Raw genomic sequence first — 23,191 nt, forward strand, 5'->3', positions numbered from 1 at the left:
ACTTATGGCCACAATTGGGGCAAGAATTTCTGTTGCCATACTAAGCAAGGGAGCCGTGCCCAATTTTACCACTGTTTTTTGGGGGGGCCATATTTGAATCATGTGGTTAAGAGAATCCAGCTCCCCTTATTTACTCTGTTTGTCTAAAAGCTGGATGGGGAAAAATCACACATTTTGTTTATTCCTTTTATTTTTACAAATAATCGAAGGCACCAAGCGTATCTAACACACCTTCCGCCTCCTATTTTCCCCACAACAACCACAACACTGTGAGGTGTTGTGAGCTGGACTGGCCCAAAGTAACCCAGCTAGCTTTCATGGCTAAGGCAGCACCAGAACTCAAGAGTTTCCCAATTTCCAGGTGGGTGCCTTAACCACTAGATGGTTTAACCCCTAAACTGGCCAACTGGGATCACTGTGTTAAATGCTCAAATTCTGAGGTCACTGGGGTCATGTTGCAGCACCCCCACAGTCATAAAGGTGAGGACTCGTCACAAGTCACTCCTTCTAGTGCTGTTGTAACTTTGAACGGTCACTAAACAAACAATTGATAAGTCAAATGCTACCTGTACAATTATTTTACTCTAGAAACTGTAATTTGAGCTGTCCTCTTTTCAGACTTCATAAAGCAACAGGAGATATTAGGAGAAGATCTGGGATTAATGCGCTGGGAACTCTGAACCACCATGGCGGTTTGAGGAAGGAAACTTCTGGTCTCTCATGACTTACAGCAGGGGTGTCCAACATTGGCAACTTTAGGACTTGTGGACTTCAACCCCCAGAATTCCCCAGCCAGCCTTGTGGACTTCGACTCCCAGAATTCCCCAGCCAGCCTTGTGGACTTCAATCTCAGAATTCCCCAGCCAGCCTTGTGGACTTCGACTCCCAGAATTCCCCAGCCAGAATTTTGGAAGTTGAAGTCCACAAATCTTTAAGTTGTCAAGGTTGGACACTCCTATCAGCATGATAGATATCTTAGCAAGACACCAAGAACACCACTAACGAGCAGCCAGAGCCTGCCAAATTGTATTTTTTAGGAGCAACCTGCTCTGAAATAACTCATCGTTTTTGGTCATTCAGCTGGGGGAGAGACAAGACGACTGGTATCATTCGCACTCACCTCTTTCAAGTAGTGCACTTTGCTCCTTATGCAGTAAGGCTACTTCCCGGCCTAGAGCTCTTTTCTGCCTCTCTAGCTCATTCTGAAGCACCAGAATCTTCAACTGTAAACACTCACTCTCTTTTTTCTATAAAACAAAACAAAAAAAAGGATTGTTCAGCATATAGGCAGACCCTTCTGGGAGAAAACACTACCTGTGAATACTATATATTTCAGTGGAAAATAAGATTATGGCAGTCTCGGAAGAGGTACCAAATTAAAGAGAGAGTATTTGTAGCTCAGGGTTGAACTGTGGGGTGCTTGGTGGTCTCTGAGCTTGGTTGTTTTCTTGCAGACGTTTCATTACCAACTAGGTAACATCATCAGTGCTAGAATATAGGAGTTACAGAATAACGGAAGGGACCTTGTAGGTCACCTAGTCCAACCGCCTGCTCAAGCAGGAGACCCTATACTATTTCTGACAAGCGGCTGTCCACTCTCTTCTTAAAAGCTCCCAGTGATGAAGCAACCACAATTCCTGAAGGCCAGCTGTTCCGCTGGTGGATTGTTCTAAATGTCAGAAATTTTCTCCTTATTTCCAGGTTGAATCTCTCCTTGATCAGTTTCCATCCACTGTTCGTTGCCTGGCCTTTTGAGTTCTTTGGAAAATAGCTTGACCCCCTCCCTCCTCTTTGTAAGGAGGGGGGATGGATTTGTGAGGAGGAGTGGGAGTGGCAGGGGGGAGGAGGACAACAACCTGGTTGCTTTCGTGCAGGCCTTTCATTAGCTGCCTAGGCAACGTTTTCAGTGCTAGGAGTGGGGTTAGCAGAGAGGAGGTGGAGGAGGAGGACCATGGGGTCCTTGGTGCTGTCTTGAGCTTGGTTGCTTTCTTAAAGGCATTTCATTGCCCACTTAGGCAACGTTTTCAGTGCTAGGAGTGGGGTTAGCAGAGAGGAGGCGGAGGAGGAGGACCCATGGGGTCCTTGGCGCTGTCTTGAGCTTGGTTGCTTTCTTAAAGGAATTTCATTGCCCACCTAGGCAACGTTTTCAGTGCTAGAAGGGAGTGGGGTTTGCTGTCTGTTTATATTCAGGACACCCCTGCGGGATGAAGGCCTCTTCCGCATGTTTCCAACCCTTGTTTTAGGTCTCTTTCATGGACATTTTTTTTTATCAAGGAATCCATTCTACAACTACCTTATTTATCTATCTATCTATCTATCTATCTATCTATCTATCTATCTATCTATCTATCTATCTATCGCTTACAAGATAATAGGTAAAGTATAAACATAGTTATGAAGACATGAAATGGACACATATAAGAAAAAAAAAAAAAAAATCAATAGGACAGGGACGGTAGGCACGTCAGTGTGCTTATGCGCACCCATGCCTTGGTCCACCTGCCCTCAGCTCTTCTTGCTATGTGACCAGACCATTTCCATTCCCATTTTTTAAAACTCTTTGGATGACATTGTGTATATGTTCTGTAATCCATGGGTGGGTCTTCCTATCTTGTCTTAGCGATGCCGAAGAACACGAATCTTTCCATGGCTCTTTGAACCACTCGCAGCTCTTGTGTCATTTGTGAGGTTAGTGTGCATGTTTTGCTGCCGTATGTTAAAGCAGGCAGCACACACTGATTGAAAACTTTTCTCTTCGGGCCTTGGGGGGGGGTTGTTCTTGAAAATTACGCTTAACTTGTCAAATGCCTGCCAACCATTCAAGATATAGCTCAATACCCGTGCTTTGCTATGAAACGATGTGGTTGGGCTTAGTTTTTTTGGGAGGAAAATAAGGGGGAAAATTTTCTGCCTTTGCCTACCAGCATCCATCAGTATTCATCTGGGTAGCATCCTGTCAATGTGCGAGAGAGTTGAGGGCTGTTTGGAAACTGAAGCAGTATTTGCTGCGTGAGCAAGGAGACAGCAAGGAGCCTGGGCGTGGCTTAGCTCAACTGTTCTGTACTAAAGCTGCTTGGTGCTGCTGTGAAACTGAAACGGAAACTCTTCTCCTCTGCTTGTGTTTTGCATTTGGAAGAGATTTCTTCTCAGGTGGGGAGGGAGAGTAGAACTCCTTAGCATCAGAGCATGTTAATAATAATAATAGAGGCAATAGTAATGCTCTGAGAGTCATTTCGAAAAATCCTTTCTTAGTGAGCCCCTAGAAGCCAAGAGGAACCTACGGGCCAAATTTCAAGTGTGTAGGCTTTACGGTTCTGGAGATTTTGTGATGATGCGTGAGGGGTATTTCACTTTATATATATATGGATATACACACACCTACCTACCTTCCCTCCCTCCCACCCTCCATCTCTCTCTCTCTCTTGTTTTCTTAAGGTTTCGCGGGTATTTATATGTATGGTATTCAGCTTTGTTCGGGTATTTTCCCACGTCATTGTAGTTGTGCTTTTAAAGTTGTAGCAACGTTTCGGCAGAATCTCATCTGCCATCATCAGGCTTCTGTATTGTGTTCGTCTGTGATGGCAGATGAGATTCTGATGATGGCAGATGAGATTCTGCCGAAACATTGCTACAACTTTAAAAGCACAACTATAATGACGTGGAAAAATACCCGAACAAAGCTGAATACCATACATACATACATACATACATACATACATACATACAAACATGCATACATACTAAACAGAGAGCAAACCTCACTCCCTTCTAGCACTGATGATGTCCCCTAGTTGGGTAATGAAATGTCTGCAAACAACATAACTGAAAAAGATTCACAGAAATCTCCATTTGACACACAAACCTGACATCTAAAACTCAAGTTATTGCACGCTATACATTTTTCAGCTTGGAAACTCACAGCATCGCACCGGCAATCTTTAATGCAAAATCACCCACGATGACAGGTATGATACTATTTTCATTTTAGAAGACAAAAAAAAACACCAGGGTTTTGCAAAGCACATTTCTCCCCCCTGAAACAAACTACCGTTCTGCCTTTTTAATCGCTTTGCAGAAAGACAGAACGCCAAGCACATTTCCATTACAAGCAGCTCCCAAATTATTATTATTATTTTACTCATCTGTTGAATTGATAGCCCTCCTGGCTCCCAATGACTCTGGGTGGCTATACAATTGTGAGAGAAATAAAAACATAAAACCCGAAAAAGAAATTGTGAGATGGCTTGAAAGCAAACACAGAAACTACCCCTGCTCCCCAAAACCCTCCATCCAGCCGGGGGTGGGGGGGTGGGCAAGTGGAGTTCAACCATCACCCTTGCCCCAAAGCCTGGGAGAATAGCCAGGACTTTTTTAACAGCTTCCAGAACTTCATCCGGTGGGAGCCATGCGGATCCAATTAGCCGAAGAGGCTGCTAAACTCTGCACGTTACAAAATGTTCCCGAAAAGTGGTCACTAAACACACTGTTTTTGGTTTGTTTTTGTTTGCGTGTTTGTTTTATGGGCTTTCAAGGAAAAGAATTGCAGCTACGGGGCCCTTTCCTGATGACAAGGTTTGGATGCTGTCTCTCGAACGAGACATCGATGTCCTAGAAAGATCAGTAAACGCTGGGAAAGGCGTGCAAACAATGGTGTGTAATCTTCTGGCTAGGAAGAGAATGGAACGACGCCAAAATTCTTCATCATTGTCAACCTGCATCATGGAGGACTCCCAGGTTTTCATTTCTTCTCAGGGCTGACAAAAGCAGCTGAAAATCCAATACAAATCTTGACTCCTTGGGTCAAGGGCCTGGCATATGGCCACTGCCATCCCCCTATCTCGTTGTTGCCAACTCATAAAACATCCCTATGCCTGTTTTAGTAGTTGCCATAAAAAGGAAGGAGGAAATCTGGAAGAGCAGTGGAGCCGTTTGAAAGCGGAAATACGTTCCAACTCTTACCTTTAAAAGATTGTAACTAAAATACCAGAGCTTTTGCCCACGAATATATTTAATTGGAGAATGTGATTGATGACACCCAGCCCGTGAACTGTGCTCAATTGGAGAATCTGGCTTATGAGACAGGGGGGGAGGGAGAAACAGGGTCACAGGGGACTATAAATTATGTATGTCAGAGTTGGCAGAGCCAGTATGTTGCCTCTAGTGAATGGAAATGGTGAACTCAATGTGGTCATTAAGTCGAGGACTACCTGTACAGTTAACTAGTTGCTAGCCAGGCTTTAGCAATTCAAATTTCTAAATACAATTGCTAGCTAAATGGAACTAGAAGCAATAGGTGGAAACTGATCAAGGAGAGAAGCAACTTGGAACTAAGGAGGAATTTCCTGACAGTGAGGACAATTAACCAGTAGAACTACTTGCCACCAGAAGTTGTAGGTGCTCCATCACTGGAGGTTTTTAAGAAGATGTTGGATAACCATTTCTCTGAAATGGTGTAGGGTTTCCTGCCTAAGCAGGGGGTTGGACTAGAAGACCTCCAAGGTCCCTTCCAACTCTGTTATTCTATTCCATTCCATTCCATTCTATTCATTCTATAAAAAGCTAGAATGGAACTAGTTTGGTCACCACGATGTAAAAAAGATGTTGAGACTCTGGAAAGAGTGCAGAGAACAGCAACAAAGATGATTAAAGAACTGGAGGCTAAAACATATAAAGAACAGTTGCTGGAATTTGGTAGGTCTAGTTTGATGAAAAGAAGGACTAGGGGAGACATGATAGGAGTCTTCTAATATCTCAGGAGCTGCCACAAAGAAGAGGAGGGGGTCAACTTATTTTCCAAAGCACCTGAAGGCAGGACAAGAAGCAACGGATGGAAACTAATCAAGGAGAGAAGCAACTTGGAACTAGGGAGAAATTTCCTGACAGTGAAAACAATTAATAAGTGAAAAAACTTGCCTCCAGAAGTTGTGGATGCTCCAACACCGGAAGCTTTTAAGAAGAGACTGGACAACCATTTGTCTGAAATGATGTAGGGTTTCCTGCCTAAGCAGGGGGTTGGACTAGATGACCTCCAAGGCCCCTTCCAACTCTGTTATTCTGTTAGAGTGGCTCCTGTTTCAATGCAAGTGGAGCCCTTTGGTTTCAGCTGGTTCCACGGGAGGCCTTCTTCCAAAGCCATGAAGCATTGGTGCTAAGCTTGCCGGTAAAATGTGCATCCCAGGACCCAAAATTTCAGTTGTTCACCCTATTACTCATCCTCAAAACTCTTGGAGCATCACTCAGCCAAGGTGGTTACAAGGTTCCCCACTCTTTCAACTGGCAACTCATGAATCCCAATTTGCAAGTGTTTGCTTTCCCTGGCAACCCTCTCACTCACCACCGAGTCAACCCAGATGCTTTGTAACTGGAGAGCATTAGGAGGCCTATTAATTCATTTCCCCCCCTAGGTTTAATCCAACATATTAAGCTGTTGTACTTTCCAGATAAATATTTCCGTTTAATAATCATAAAAAAGGAGCTTGTGTTACGTGCACGAGGGAGAAAACGCTTGTAATTTCAATGACTGCATACGGACACCAAAAGAGTCCTCTTACATGCGAAGCTGGTCGTTATGGAAGTTTGGAAAACACAGAATAAATTCTATACTTGCATTTCATTCTTCCAAAAATTATCTCCCGTCAAAAAAAAAAGGGGGGGGGGAAGGTCTGAAATTGTATAGGTTTCCTGCCTAAGCAGAGGGTTAGACTAGAAGACCTCCAAGGTCCCTTCCAACTTCCTATTCCTATTCCTACTCTACTCTACTCTACTCTTGCAGCAGAGGCTTCAACAGCTTACATTCTCCATCATCCAGGTCCTGGTTGTCCCAAAGGTGCATTTTTCAAGAGGCAAGTGGACTTTCTTTGTTTTTCCTTGAAGATCTTTCACGTCTCATCCAAGAAGCTTCCCCAGTTCTGACTGAATGTTGGTGAATGAAAAGATTTATATTCCTTGCAGTCATCTGGTCCTTCACACTCCCTGTAAGAGTCGTGGACTCTCACAGAGAGTACTAACGACCAGATGACTGCAAGGAATATAAATCCTTTCATTCTCCAACATTCAGTCAGAACTGGGGAAGCTTCTTGGATGAGAAGTGAAATATCTTCAAGGAAAAACAAAGAAAGTCCACTTGCCTCTTAAAAAATGCACCCTTGGGACAGTTTGTCAGTTTTTACATTTGCAGTGTTCAAATCAGGAAAGTTAAATTACCTCTTACAGGTAGTCCTTGACTTATAACCACAATCGTAAGACCCAAAATTTCTGTTTGCTAGCAAGACAGTTGTTAAGTGAGGTTAAGCTTTCTTCGTCACAGTTGTTCAGTGAATCACTGCGGCTGTTAAGTTAGTAACACAGTTGTTAAGTGAATATGGCGTTTCCCATATGACTTTGCTTGTCAGAAGGTCGCAAAAGGGGGATCCCGTGATCCCTGGACCGTCCAACCGTCATAAATATGAATCAGTGGCCAACCATCTGAATTTTGATCATGTGATCACAGGGATGCTGCAACAGTCATAAGGGTGAAAAATGGTCGTGAGTAACTTCGAACGGTCACTAAATGAACTGTTGTAAGCCGAGGACTACCTGTCCCTGGCGTTTGACCAGCACCCAAATTTAGACCACGTGACCTTGGGGATGCTGTAAGGGGTTGTAAGACTAAAAAGTGACCGTAAGTCACTTTTTTTCAGTGTTATGGTAACTTCATATGATCACTAAATGAATGGCCATTGAGCCGGGGACTACCTGTACCATGGCTCCTTAAAAACATGGCCTGTGATTCCAGAGCCAACTTCTCCTGCTCTCGGCCCAACCTAAGAAGAATCTAAGATAAAGAGTCTAAGATTCAATGATAGGAAGGGTAAAACTTGCATTAAAATAAAGGTCTTCAAACTTGGCAACTTTAAGACTTGTGGACTTCAACTCCCAGGATTCCTGAGCTAACCTGACTGGAGGAGGAATTCTGGGAGTTGAAGTCCACAAAGTCTTGAAGCTGTCAAGTTTGAAGACCCCTGCTCTACAGTATCTATCTTCTATCTCCATCTCTATCCATCTCTATCTCTATCTCTATCTCTATCTCTATCTCTATCTATCTATCTAATCCAAGGGTCTTCAAACTTGGCAAGTTTAAGACGTGAGGACTTCAACTCCCAGGATTCCTGAGCTAACCTGACTGGAGGAAGAATTCCAGGAGTTGAAGTCCACAAAGTCTTGAAGCTGTCAAGTTTGAAGACCCCTGCTCTACAGTATCTATCTTCTATCTCCATCTCCATCCATCCCTATCTCTATCTATCTATCTAATCCAAGGGTCTTCAAACTTGGCAGGTGAGGACTTCAACTCCCAGAATTCCTGAGCTAACATGACTGGAGGAGGAATCCTGGGAGTTGAAGTCCACAAAGTCTTAAAACTGTCAAGTTGGAAGACCCCTGCATTAAACCTTCATCCCCCTTAGCACCTATCCATCTTTCTCTAACAAAACACACCCCTGTGCTCAGGAACTTAATTTACGCCAAGATTGTATTCCTCCTGCGGTGTTTTACAACACCTGTCAGGCACACAGTCCCAGTTTAAAAAATAAAAAAATAAAAGCATACCAGCTCGTTGCTTGTAGACGTAAGCCTCAGTTTCTCTTCAATCTCCCTTCCTATTTTCTGAACGGTTACCTGAGTCTGCTTAATGGCACATTGCGCCCGGTGGAGCCTGCAGAGAAACACACAGGTACAATTCAACGTTACTCGGGTGGCCAAGAACGGGGCGAAGCGCAATTTGAAGCCAAGCTCTACTGAGGATTGCACAAGCTGGGCAGCTGAAGTACTGAGCTATGAGTCCTAAATTGTCCCTGGCTATTTTATGAGTGCTATGAAACGTCAAAAATGCCAATAAATGTTACTGGTCTTCCCATCAGGGAATGGGAAAGAAGAGAATGTCCAGCCCCAAATAGAAACTATCCCAGGGAAGAGATCTCATCGTTTGTTTAAAGAGGCACACTGATCATTATTAAGAGTTTGGTCTAGTGGTTAAGGCACCAGGCTGGAAGCCAGGAAACTGGTGAGTTCTAGGCAGGAAAAATGCTGGGTAACTTGGAGCCAGTGACTCAACTCAGCCAACCTCATAGGGTTGTTGTTATGGGGAAAATAAGAGGAGGAAAGAGTTCTGGGCATGTTTGCCAGCTTTTTTTAAAAAAAAAATTAAAATAATAAAGGCAAGATATAAATCAATGTCTGTCTGTCTGTGTCTATCTATCCACCCAGCACCCATCTACCCATCTACAAATCATTCCATCCCTCCATCCTATCCATCTGCCTATCTGCAAATCATTCCATAGTATAAATTACTGTCTTGAAGACTTCCTTTGGTTTACCTGCAGCCTCCTGCCAATAATGTAAATTTCCTGAACCAAGCCCTCGTGTTTCAGATTTAAAAACGTCTTATCTCTACAGGTAGTCCTCAGCTTATGGCCACCATTGAGCCCAAAATGTATGTTGCTAAGTGAGAAATCTCTTAAGGGAGCTTTGCCCCATTTTACGACATTTCTCGCCACGTTTTGCTAAGCGAATCAAAGCAGTTCTTAAATGAGTAGCACGGCTGTTAAGTGACTCTGGTTCCCCCCCCACTGCCTTTGCCTGTCAGGAGGTGGCAAGAAGGCAGTCGCGTGACTCTGGGATACGGCAACCGTCGTAAAAGTGAGTTAGTTGCCAAGCGCCCGAATGTAAATCACGTGACCATGGAGATGCTGCAACGGTGCTAAGGGTGAAAAATGGTCCTAAGTCACTTTTTTCAGTGCCATTGTAACTTTGGACGGTCACCAAATGAACTGTTGTAAGTCGAGGACTACCTGGGTTGTCCTGCCACAGAATCAAGGGATTCAAATGTTACAGGATTAAGCGTGTCTCCCCTGCAATTTTCCCTCTCACTTCTCCTTTGCTGTTATTGAATCTCCCCTATTGCATTAACCCTGTTGGTTCAAGCATCAGGATTACAGCCAGATCATAACTGTCCACTGTATAAGCATCTTCTCTACCATGTTATATGACCGATGACTCAAGAAACCAAAACAAATGTTGGTTTGTCACAAATTTTTAATGTATAGAGTTGTAAAAATGCAAGTCTAACGTAAAGAAAAAGATGACTTTACTGAAAAAGCAACAAGCTCAGAGACATAAACTAGTCAATCTGATCGATGATAAATCTGTTCAATCTGTTTATTGCGTGAAATATATTGTTTCAGACAACTTCTTTCTAGGTGGGCTTCCCAGTTGTCTCGTTTGCTCCAAATGATCCGCAATCTGCTTACCTCCACATTGTTCTGGGCGCACAAACAAACAAACAAACAAAAAAGCTTGCTATTTCTAAATTTCCTCATGAAACGAGACCAATGCAAATACTTCTCTATCAGTCAGTTCTGGGATGCAAACAAAGACATTCTTAGTTGGGAGATCCTGGGTTCGTTTCATCGAAATTAAAAAACAAGAGTAATAGGTGGAACACTTAAAATAGAAAAAAGGAAATTACCCTTCGATGACCTTGTGTCTAAAAGAAATCCTTCCCGGGTGAGAAGTTTTGGTTAGCACTGCTTTATACTTCTTTAGTAAGCTTGCGCTTGGAATACCGCATTCAGTTTTGGTTGCCAGAATATTAAAAAGATGTTGAGACTTTGGAAAGAGTACAGAGAAGAGCAACAAAGATGACTGGGGAACTAGAGGCTAAAACATATGTTGAATGGTTGCAGGAATTGGGTATGTCTAGTTTAGCGAAAAGAAGGACTAGGGGTGGCATGATAGCAATGTTCCAATATCTCAGAGGTTGCCACAAAAAAAGAGGGAATCAAGCTATTCTCCAAAGCACATGAGGTCAGGATAAGAACCAATGGGTGGAAACTAACCAAGGAGAGAAGCAGCCTGGAACTAAAGAGAAATTTCCTAAATAGTGAGGACAATAAACCAGTGGAACATTTTGCTTTCAAAGGTTAGGGTTGCTCCATCACTGGAGGTTTTTAGAAGAGATCGGACAGCCATTTTGTTTGGAATAGTATAGGGTCTCCTGCTTGAGCAGGGGGTTGGACTAGAAGACCTCCAAGGTCCCTTCCTGCCCTGTTATTCTGATTCAATTATATTGTAAGATGGATCACCATTTTTTAAAAAATCCACCTTTGGTTTCTCTCTAAAAGATGCATATAGAATAAGATTTAACCACACTGCACTGTGGATGGTGGACTGAACCATGTGAAGGAACAAGATGAGAGGATGTGCTTTCTAGGTCAATGATCAAAATAATTGTTGTACGTAGGAGAACCACGGAATGCATTCAACCAGGGTTTACAAATGTTGGCTTGTGGATGAGATCTGTAGGCCAGGTTTCTCCACCCCTGGATACTGATGTGTAAGCAATCCGGTCAAGAAAAAGCGCTCCAATATACAAAATGCTTTATGGCCATGATTAAAAACTTAACACCATTCAATTTACCAGGGCCATGACATCTGGAACCTGACCAATTCCAAAGGATTTAATTCAAGGAAAAGACGACCCAAAAAGCAATCGTCATCTCCTTTTAATGACCCCCAACTGAATGGAACTAGCAGAGTGTTTACTGGCCGGATGCCCTTCCTGTCACCTATGCGGAGTTATATTCAGCCGATATATTCTCATTGTGCCAAGAGAGAGAGAGAGAAATACCTAGGATCGAACTCGCAGCCTCCTGATTGTGAGGCGAGAGCTCCAGGTCTAGGCCAATGCACCACACCACCCAAAAAGCAATATATAATCAATATTTTAGTTTCCCTCAGGCTGACCTCAAATATTTCAGGAAAATAACGTTTAGAAAATGCAATCAGTCCGTAACTGCCTAGACCTCTCTACAATCCACTCCCTTCCACAGGCCACTCTGATTGCAGGCCCAATTCATTTAATTTTCAAAACCACACCGAATCTAATGAGAAGGTTCAGATCACCCCATTTATGTATTTTAATATATTTCTGTTCCGGTTTCTCCTCCTTCTCCCGCATAAAGCCACCCAGGGGACTTAGCCCATTTCAGAACTGAAATCTGTTATCAATCTAAATCAGGTCCAGTTTATTTTCTCTTTGGATGGTACTAACAATTTCACATATAAAGCAGGGAACAGCAATTATTTATTATTATTATTATTATTATTATTATTATTATTATTATTATTATTATTATTATTATTATTGTTGTTGTTGTTGTTATTATTATTATTATTATTTAAAACAAATAGGCTCAGAATAGGGAACACTTTGACACAAAGGCTGGTTTTCCTTTTTCTAGCATTCTCTGGCACGATGATCGCGTGAAGCTGAGTGATGACCCAATCATTCCGGATAGCGCCGTACTGCCAAAAGTCGAGCCCTACCTGCTGAGAACTTAACGGACTTTTCTTTTTCTTGTCCGAAAAAAGAAAAGCTAAAGAGTCCCGTGCGTTTTCGGAAGTGAGATTCTCCCCCACCCGCCTTCCTCCTCCTGGGAGAAGAACGCACTTGCGGGTTCCACTTCTGTTCAAAGGATTCCTCCCCTGGATCTGCTGGAAAGTCAACCGAAGGGAGAAAACAAAAACAACACAAAATACCCAAAGGTGCTTTTTCAAGAGGCCACTAGACCTTCTGGGAGGTCCAGAAGCCTCTTGAAAAAGCACCTTTGGGCCAGTGGGGTGGGATTCTACTGGTTCGGACCGGTTTGGGGGAACCGGATGTTAAATTTGCATTTGGTTCACCGAAGCCGTAGTTGAACCGACCGGCTGGCCCTGCCCACCCTGCCACTCCCAGGAGTCTCTTCCATGCGGCCCATTTTCGCTGCAGGTAAGTGCAGGGTCCGTACGGAGGTTCTGGGAGGGGGGGGGGGGGAAACAGGCCTTCCGGAAAGACCGTTAAGTCCAGAAGCTCTCAGCATACATACAAGCAACCAGTGATAAATCATGGTCATAATCAATATGTGAGCTAACTTCTGAATGTGTAAGAAATGTAACAGCCGCTATCTATGTAGGGACAGACGCACAGAAAACCAGCACAGAGCAGCCAGATACGCCAACTAGAAGTCGGAGGACACAATGAAAACTGCTTCTTTTACAACCCACGGGCTGACCTAGGAATAGTTTCGATTGGGAAACGGTGAGCATCCTATAGTAAAGCAAATCCAAAACTGCTAGAAAAATTCCTGGAAGCCTGGCACTCGGACAAATCAACCATCAAAAGGCACACAGACGTTTACATACCATTCAAAAGAAACAAAAGCCAAAAAAAAAAAGTAAATCTGGCTATCAACAGATACACAGACATGAACAACATCTACGTACCATTCAAAAGAAACAAAAGCCAAAAAAAGGAACCAGAGAAACCAAAACAACTCCTCACCGGTAATCAACACTCAGATGAGGAGAGATTAATACCAAGATTAATACTAGACCAACAATTCACAAAGCAAAAAATACCCCCAGAGTCCAGGAACTAGCTCAGACAAATAACCAAGCATTAAACAACAGACTAAAGAAACTACCAAAAACACTCCCACCAACACTGAGAGGGCAAGCCACCTGTACATAAACAGAGAGCAAATCTCATTTCCTTTTAGCACTGATGTTGTTACCTAGTTGTGTCATGAAATGTCTGCAAGAAAACAACCAAGCTCAGAGGCCCACAAAGATCACCCACCCACCCCCACGTGGAATTTTCCATGGCTAAAATCTATCCCATTTCCAACACATGCATTTGTTTTGCATTGGGCTGGAGTATTCTTCTTTTTTTTTTTCCCCCAGAAGTTTACTTTCAGCATGATTTAAAACACCTTTGTTTCATTAAACAGAAAAAAGCAAACCAGAAGCCAGGGGTCGTTTCACTCCGTTCAAGTTTTTAATTTGTGACATCCTTTTTTCAGAAGCTGTGCCTCGGTTCCCGGGCTTTTTTTTGCAACCCAAAAAGGAAATCTTGCAAAGTCTCGGAAAGCAACAGGCTGTTTACATGGAAAGTCTCTTGCTTCCTCTGGGGATGCAAATTCTATTTTCAAAGACAGGGAATACACTGAACCACATCGGTGGTCCTTTAGAGCAGAGGTCTCCAACCTTGGGCCCTTGAAGCCTGGCGGACTTCGACTCCCAGAATTCCCCAGCCAGCAAAGCTGGCTGGGGAATTCTGGGAGTCGAAGTCGCCAGGCTTCAAGGGCCCAAGGTTGGAGACCCTGCTTTAGAGCCCTTCTTAAGTGGCACTGAATACATGTGGATGCAACACCAAGAGAACAAAAATGAAAAAAAAAGAAAAAAAAAGGATGCCATCCATGTTGGCTTGCTCTTCAATTGCCCGTTTAGTTTGAAGACAGATTCACATAGATACACAGGTACTGACCCCCATTTCCTAACGGAAGGATAAATGCAGGTCAAACCTTACCTATCGATATAGTCCTTGTGAAAAAGGATACAGGGAGTCCTCGACTTAACAACAGTTCATTTAGTGATCATTCGAAGTTACAATGGCACTGGAAAAGTAACTGATGGCTGTTTTTCAGACTTACGACAGCATCCCCACGGTCATACGATCAAAATTCAGATGCTTGGCAACTGGTTCATATTTATGATGGCTGTGTCAACTCAGAATAAAACATTCCTATGCTTGTTTTAGTAGTTGCCATTAAAAAAAAGGGGGAAGAGGAGGAAGGAAATCTGGAAGAGCAGTGCAGCCGTTTGAAAGCGGAAATACATTCCAACTCTTATCTTGAAAAGATTGTAACTAAAACACCAGAGCTTTGCCCACGAATATATTTAATTGGAGAACGTGAATGATGACACCCAGCCCGTGAATGGGCTCAATTGGAGTATCTGGTTGATGAGACACCCACGGGGGGGGGGGAAACAGGGTCACAGGGGACTGTAAATGACGTAGGCCAGAGTTGGCTTCACACAGGGCAGTGCCAGTATGTCACCTCTAATGAATCCTTTGAAGTTTTTTGAAGTTTGGCTCGAGAATCATGATTTAATTAGGGCGATTGCTGGAATCCTGACAGGCTGCAGTGTTCCAGGTCATATGACCTTCTGACAAGCAAAATCAATGGGGAAACCATGTTAATAACAGCTGCAGTGATTCACTTAACAACAGTGGCAAGAAAGGTCATAAAATGGGACAAAATTTACTTAACAAATGTTAGCAATTGAACTTTTGGGCACAACTGTGGCCACAAGGCAAGGACAACCTATAGTTGGGATATGTGTGCATGTGTGTGTGTATACACATACACACACACCACTATAGGTTGTCCTTGCCGTGTGTGTGTGTTTGTGTGTGTGTGTGTGTGTGTATATATATAGACCGTCATATATATGAACCAGTTGTCAAGTATCCGAATGTAAATCCACAAGACCATGGGGATGCTACAACAGTCATAAGTGTGAAAAACGGTCATGTCACTTTTTTTCAGTGCCCTTGTAATGTTGGTCCCTAAATGAACTGTTGTAAGTCGAGGACTACCTGTAATATCAGTAAGATACCACATAAAGCTACGTTCAACACATATCTACCTCAAACTTTCAATTGCCCAGGTTCCCTTTTCCTGGTTAAGTACCTAAATTTCTCCCATGCTCTGATTTCTCTCCAAATGGCAGCCATGAGGTCTTGCCTTGCTTAAGTCCCATCTTCAAATATAAGCCCAGAGACACTAATGCAACACCAAGTTAAAAATAACACAGGCAAATAGATGGATGAATAATAGATGGCACGTATTTTGCAAAAGCTTCTTCCGCAAAGTTGATTGCAGTCTAAATAAGCAACCTTTCAAAGTTGTCCCAGATATGCCGCACAGGATAATTGCCCCCAATTTTGTTCCGCAATCAATTCTGCTTAGGCTGAAATGGTTCTACGATTAACCATACATCAGAAATCATAGTCAGATTCTTCCATTTCCTGACACAACATAATTCTCCTGATAAACAGCAATGCCTTGGAACAGGGCCCGGCTCTGACCCAATTCAACTTAGGAAAAGTTATCGTTGCAAGATTTAATACTAATTGCATGGATTAGGGCATGATGGCTTGTCATGAAGTGCTTTAATTTCGCACAAAGGGGTCCAGGAAGTTCACACAAATTGGCCAAGGGCCGAGAGATTTCCAAAAATTAAGCTTTCAAAATCTAAAGAGGTTGATAGGAACTGCCTGGGAACAAGCCGGGCACATCAATTCAAGTCTTGCAGAGAATAAATATTTTTCTTCAAAATTGGAATGTATTATCAGAGATAGCCCCCAGACATACATCTATGAAAGAAACATTAATTACAATGGACTGACTTATTACCTGTAACTACATTGAATTCAAGATCGATTTCTTGGATTTAAATTCTGAGATTTATCCAGGAAAGAATGCACTTTTGGTTAAGTATTACAGAAAGTTTACACAAATACACCCTTCAGCCCCAAGAGAAAGAAGAAAAAGAGAGAAGGAGGGGAGGGAGAAGGAGAAGGAGAAGGAGAAGGAGAAGAGGAGAGGAGAGGAGAGGAGAGGAGAGGAGAGGAGAGGAGAGGAAAGGAAAGGAAAGGAAAGGAAAGGAAAGGAAAGGAAAGGAAAGGAAAGGAAGGAAAGGAAAGGAAAGGAAAGGAAAGGAAAGGAAAGGAAAGGAAAGGAAAGGAAAGGAAAGGAAAGGAAAAGGAAAGGAAAGCAAGGGAAAGGGGACAATCAAAGAAAGGAGAGAAAAGAAAAAAACCTAACCATTTATTACAGGTAATCCTCAACTTACGACCACAGTGGAGCCCAAAATTTCTGTGGCTGAGACATTTGTTAAGTGAGTTTTCCCCTATTTTACGACCTTTCCACCACAGTTGTTAAGTGAATCACAGCAGTTGTTAAATTACAATAGTAACATGAGGGTAAAATAAATCTGGCTTCCTCATTGACTTTGCTTGTCAGAAGGTCACAAAGGGGGAATCACGTGACCCCCCGGAACACATGGCAACTGTTATAAAGGAGGAGGAAAATGACGACGACAACAATGACTATGGAGTCCTTGGTATACTCTCTGAGCTTAGTTGTTTCCTTGCAGACTCTTCATTACCCAACTAGGGAACATTAGCAGCACTAGAAGGGAGGAGGAGGAGGAGGAGGAGGAGGAACCTGGTATCGGTGTCTCTGAGATTGCTTGTTTTTTGAAGACATTTCACTACTCAGGTAGGAAGAGGAGGAGGAAGGAGAAGAGCAGGAGGAAAACTGTGGGAGTCCTTGGTGCTCTCTGAACTTCTTTCCTTGCAGACATCTCATTACCCAAACGAGGCAACCTCATCAGTGCTAAGGATGTTACCCAGTTTGACAATGAAACGTCTGCAAGGAAACCACCAAGCTCAGAGAGCACCAAGGATCCGCCACTTCAACCCTGAGCTGCAAATATTCTCCTTTTATTGAGTGACAATGGTGTTTTGGAAAGCCAGAGTGAATGGCTATTTTCCAAACCCGAGAAGGGCTCATTCTTTGCCACATGAATAAACCAACTCAGAAATTGAAGCTATACTTTATTTGTTAAATTTATTTACCGCCTATCTCTCCAGGGGGCTACTCTGGGCAGCTCGCAATAATAAAAAGGAAGAAGAATGAAAAGAGCGTAAACAGAAGGAAAACAACAGGACAATAAAATAAACGACGACAGAGGAACGTGGTGAAAATAGGAATACAGTAACCCCACATATGGATGGAGGCATTCAAGCTTAACCAGAGAAACAGATTTAAAAGGCAGGTTGAGAAACTGAAGAGATAAAAATCGTTTCAGCTTTCAATGTCAAGAGTTCGGTATTTCACATATCACCTGAAAATATTGTTCTTATTAAGACCCAGTAGAGGACCAACTCATCTTTCCTCTCTTTCATGCACATTCTTCCCAGATCAACCCACGGTTCAGGAAGATCTCTAACCCAGCTAAAATTCGACACCCACTTGCCAGCTGTTAACATTCCTCATCTAATCCTTTTTTGCAAGATGTCCAGAGGTGACTCCCCTTCCTCAACTTAATAGAAAATTGCACTGTCAGGTCTCGTTAAGGAGAAGAGGAAGGAAAGAGCTTGGTGTTTTGCTCGCGCTTGTCTCTCTCCCCCGTGAGTCAAATACAAAGCTGGTTACTAAATTCAGGCGGGACTGGCTCTTATCCTTGAAGAATTTAGGATTCCTAACCAAACCATCTGTCATGGTTAGCATGGATTTTGAGAAATGCTGGCATGTGTTTATGTATTTTCTTTGGAGACCGGGCTGCAAGTTGACTAGAAACAAGACAGTGGAGAAGCGAGAGAAAGTAATCCTTGGGAAAAAGAAAGGTGCATTTTCAAATATTACTAAAGCCCAAATTTCAACCTTTTTAAAAAAAAAAACCTCACTTAAGTCCAAACTCTACACCCTGGCCAAATAAAAATTCCCACTAGAGCCAACTGTCTGTTCTGATTACAAGAATGTAAACGATTTTGCCATTTAATTTTCCCTCCATAAGAAATCAATATTATATTTTTCTTCCAGTTTTATGACTTCTATCATAAAACACAGCAGACTGGGTTTGCCTATTGCCCTATCCCATTAAACCATGGTTTATTTAACTGCTAATAATGAACCAACTATCGCTGTCTGGGTTCATACACTGCTCTAAACCATCATGCAGCTTGATTTTGATATCCTATTGGGAGAGAATTAAGCTCCAAGGTCAACCAAAGCTATGGTTAACCCGGGCGTGTTTTAATAGACATTAAAGGGATTTGGGGAACAAACTTTGATTAATAGCTGTCAGGCAGGAAAACAGAACCTCCACATTCACTGGTTGAGTAAGTAAAAATCTCCTTGGATAGAAAACCATCGTCTTCAGTCTCCCTGGAGAAATCTAACAGGCAAGCCACGTTAAGTAAAACTTTGCACTGGTTCAAACAAATCTATTATTTTAGTGGTTGTTACATTTTTGATTGAGTAGCTTTTTTTAAAAAAAAGCAATCTTCTAAGACAAATGAAGGCGAATATATGGGGTCCCACAATAATGTTGCAGGATCCAATCTGGGTCTGTCACTGGGACCAGCCTCTGGTTGACCCAGATGGAATCCTGCAGCCTTCTAAAAAGCACAAATGATCTGCAAAATGTTCTACCTGCTTTGGATTACAAATAACAGAAACTCGGGTATTTTGAGAATTTAAGAATTTAGCTTCCAACATTTTTTTTAGAAGTTTATGATTCTGATGCCTGAAGTAAGATTCAGTTCAGCTCTACTCGAACATCTTGCTAGGCAATAGTGACATCTGCTGGACATCTGCTGCTCCCCCAAAGGAGTTTGATTTACCAAATTCCAAGCAAACTTGAGTGAAGTTTTAGAAAGTTTTATTACTATTATTTATCAAACGTATATGCTGCCCATCTTACAATCAAGTAACTCTGGGTACATAAAAACAAAGGTACAAAATATTAAAATGATTATTTTTAAGGAGCTTTGCGAGGTTGGAAAGCACCAACCTTGAAACCCTAAGCATTTTCAGTGGCTCAGCTGTTTACAACTCTTTACAGTAGTTCAGTAAGTGCACTCACGCTTACAGGAAATGCAGTCCTCGACTTATGACAATGATTGGCTTCACTTGTCGGAAGGTCACGTAAGGGAATCACACGACCCTGGGGCCCTGCAACCGTCATAAACGTGAACTGTTTTGCCAACCATCGGAATTTTGATTACAATGACCACAGCAATGGTCGTAAGTGTGAAAAACATCTGCAAGTCCCTTCTTGGGATGTTCAATGGTCACTAAATGAACGGTTGTAAGTCGAGGACTACGTGTACACTTGTCTCTGAAGATTATCCAGAAACATTGGCTCATCTAGAAGAGTGCCCCTCCCAACCTTTTGGGCACCAGGGAGCGGTTCCATGGAGAGAGGTTTTACCACGGACCAGAAGGGCTGTGGTTTGGTGTGCTGCCTGCATCCTGTGGATGGGACTTCACTTGTTTGTGCAGCCCAGTTGCTGAAATGCTGCAGACTGGTGTCGGTCCATGGGCCAGGAGTTGGGGAGACCCAATAATCTAGAACATAATGGTTCAAGCAGCTATGGGTACCTGTTGTGGCATGTTGGGAGGCTAGAAGGAAGAGGAGGCATGGGAGTCAGGGTCAGCAGTGTGGCAACCTGAGAGCTCTGAGGGGGAAGAGGAAATGGAGCTGTCAGACACACACACACACACACACACACACACACACAGATGGAGCCTGGGCCGTCCGTCAGCCCTCAGGTGGAGCATCAACAGCCTCCAGGTCTGGAGGTGGCTGATGTGGAAGAGGAGGAACAGCTGGGTCCAATGCCTGACATGCAGATGTGCAAAAGGCAGAGGAGAGGAGAGCAGTGGAAATCTATGGGCCGGTCCTCGGGACAGAAGAGCCACCGCTGCTAGAGACCAGCTCTGGGGATAAAAGGCAGGGGGCAGAGATGAATAGATGTGGCAGACAACTATTCATCTCCCAGACGGATGGACTTGTTAGCCTGCGGTGAGAGGGAAACTTTTTGCCGGGGCTGCCTAATAAAGGAATCTTGTTGAGTTCGTGTCAGAGGGTTTGTCGTGTTTGGGGAGCTGAGTGAGAACAGCACGAGTTGACCTTTCTCATACAGTACCTCTGCTTGAAACACTGACTGCCGGTCCAACTCCAAGTCCTATTTAAATGTTCACTATAAGGTCGAAGGAAAGCTACACCGAAAGGCGACATGACCACTATTCATCACCGTGCCTGCTTCCCATTGTGAAAAGACACAACGACAATACTTTGCTGTCATGCTCACACAGCAATCAGAAGCTGCTTCTGCACATCCGGGAGGAGACTGTGGAACTATTTCTGTTCGTTGTCTCCCTTTGCATTAATCTTCATTTTTTAAACGTGTAATGCATAATGAAAATGTTATAAAAGAAGAACCGCCACAAGAATATTCATCTCGTAAAGAATGACATTACAACGCCTTCCATTGAGGGCAAAAGAAACAAACTTTCAGCAAGCCAACATTAAAGTGATCTTGAGGTTAAACGAGGTTACTATGCAAGGAGCTTAGGGCTATCACTAATGACCCCCATAGTGTAGGAAAACATTTTTCAGTTCAGCTGCTTCTTAATTGGAAGCCGGGAGTTACCTTAGCAAAGAGAAGACATCGTATGAGTTACGCACACAATTTGGATCCACTTGCAGATTCTTTTGGATTTCTGAGACACCCTTAAAGACAAACAAGACGATGCATTAACATTTTTTTGTTTTGGTAACACTGAAATTAAAGTCTATCTTCCTAATTAAAAATATTCCACTCTCACGTTTTGTCTACACACAGCGTTTACAGCCTAACCTTTACACGTGACATTTGTGTTTACCAACCTTCTCTCTTTATCCCCAAGCTGCTTAGGAGCCTATTCTTATTAATTAGATTTTGTCCCCCCTTATTTTTTTTTATAAATAACTCAAGGCAATGAACATACCTAAGGCTCCTTCCTCCTCAGATTTCCCCCACAACAACAACCTTGTGAGGTGGGTTGGGCGGAGAGAGAGTGTGGCTGACCCAAAGTCACCCAGCTGGCTTTCATGCCTAAAGTAGGACTATAACTCACTGTCTCCTGGTCTCTAAGCCAACACCTTTATTAACCACTAGGCCAAACTGGCTCTCTCTAAGTTTCACCGGAAAGTTAATTTGATTTTTAACAAAACTGAAAAAAATATATTCTGGAAAGCTAACGTGCTATGAGGGTTGATGATTTTAAGAAGCTACAGATTCAGTGGGTGTAAGCTTACCTTCCGTTCGTACAACGCTCCATAATAGCCATCATTCAGCCCAAAAATGATTTCATTCGGGCTACGAGCATGTATCTGTTAAGTAAAACCAGTGTCACAGATTCAGTCAGCTTACTTTAAAGCCATTGTTTTAGTTCTTTTAGCACCCAGAGTGGCATTCTTTGTAGGGGATCATTTGTTTTGTGGCATCCTTCTGTTATTCAGGTTCACCACTGACCCTATAGAGGGGAAAGGAAGAAGCTGAAACTCGATCCCGTGAGTAGATTCATTTTCTGGGCCACAACGAACATTATGAGAGAGCTTAAAAACTAATACAAAAATCACACGTAACCGTCACTTTCAGGGGCCTGGGCCACCTCACAAAATCCAACATCACAATACATTTGTTCAGCCTTCAGTATTTATAGTCTACTGAAGTACGCCAAAGCTAAACATCTGGAGTTCACTGAAGAAGCTTCTTAGATGAGAAGTGAAATGTTTTCAAGGAAAAACAGAAAACAAGAAAGCCTGGTGCCCTTTGGAAAAGCACCTTTTGGGGCCACCATGACCTGGATGATTGAGAACCTCTTATAGAGATTTAACCATCTGGAACTTTTAACTAATTTGGCTAGATAACAAACAAGCGAATTGAATGTACTTCTATCTGCAGATCGTCAACTTTCAAAATGAGTGATTAATGAGACAATCATGTAGCCCACTGGCTCATCCTTTGAGAGTGTGGTCTGATGTGATGAGAATCATCATCATCATCATCATCTTAATGACCCCATAATCCCTTGCAGGGTGGAGTCTGGGCAACTGAATGAAGCCGAGTGTTTTAATGGCCGGATGCCCTTCTTGTCGCCAACGCAGAGTTATATTCAGCAGATATATTCTCAACGTGCCCAGAGAAGAGAAATATTTGCCTCTACCTAGGATCGAACTCACAGCCTCCTGATTGGGACGTGAGAGCTCCATCTCTAGGCCACCGCGCCATTCTGATATGACGAGAATGACCCTTATGTATTAAACTGATTGTATTTCTTTTACCCTAAAGCTGGACAGTCTCATGGTCATCTAAGAAAAGTATATATCATAAATTGAAAATCAATGTAAAGTTCTGTAACAAGTCAATCTGTACTTAAACAAACAGGAAGATCATAGGCAGACAAATCAGTGGGAGTCGGAGTGACATTTGACTTCCTGCTGTCTTCCCCATTGACTTTGTTTGTGGGAAACTGGCAGGGAGCGTTGGAATCACGATCACGTGACTACAGGAATGCTGCAATAGCCACAATCTTGCACACAGAACTGATCTGAACATTGTGGAAATTTTAGTTCCGTGGAGTAATGAGTCCTGGATTCTTTTATGCATTTTTTAAAATTTAAAATTGATGGGTATTAGGCACCTTGACTTTTAAATTAATGAATTTTAGGCACCTTGATTCAAACATTGTTGTGGTATAATGTACAGTTTGGG

General features: G+C 42.8%; 1 protein-coding gene across 3 annotated transcripts in view; it reads right to left on the reverse strand.

Moving 5' to 3' along the window:
• Window positions 1-23,191, reverse strand: part of UVRAG (UV radiation resistance associated) — an 89,710-nt gene that overhangs the window by 40,410 nt on the left and 26,109 nt on the right. For all 3 annotated transcript variants that reach the window (XM_026689453.2, XM_087966013.1, XM_087966012.1), the window contains 4 exons: window positions 21,733-21,807; window positions 21,086-21,165; window positions 8,584-8,689; window positions 1,121-1,247 (listed from right to left, as the gene is read on the reverse strand). In XM_026689453.2, the coding sequence (XP_026545238.1) occupies window positions 1,121-1,247; window positions 8,584-8,689; window positions 21,086-21,165; window positions 21,733-21,807 (388 nt within the window). The remainder of the gene's footprint in view (window positions 1-1,120; window positions 1,248-8,583; window positions 8,690-21,085; window positions 21,166-21,732; window positions 21,808-23,191) is intronic.

Source organism: Notechis scutatus, chromosome 5, assembly GCF_049901735.1.
Source record: "Notechis scutatus isolate UNSWTSFEM ecotype Mainland chromosome 5, rNotScu1.2, whole genome shotgun sequence".
Taxonomy (NCBI): domain Eukaryota; kingdom Metazoa; phylum Chordata; class Lepidosauria; order Squamata; family Elapidae; genus Notechis; species Notechis scutatus.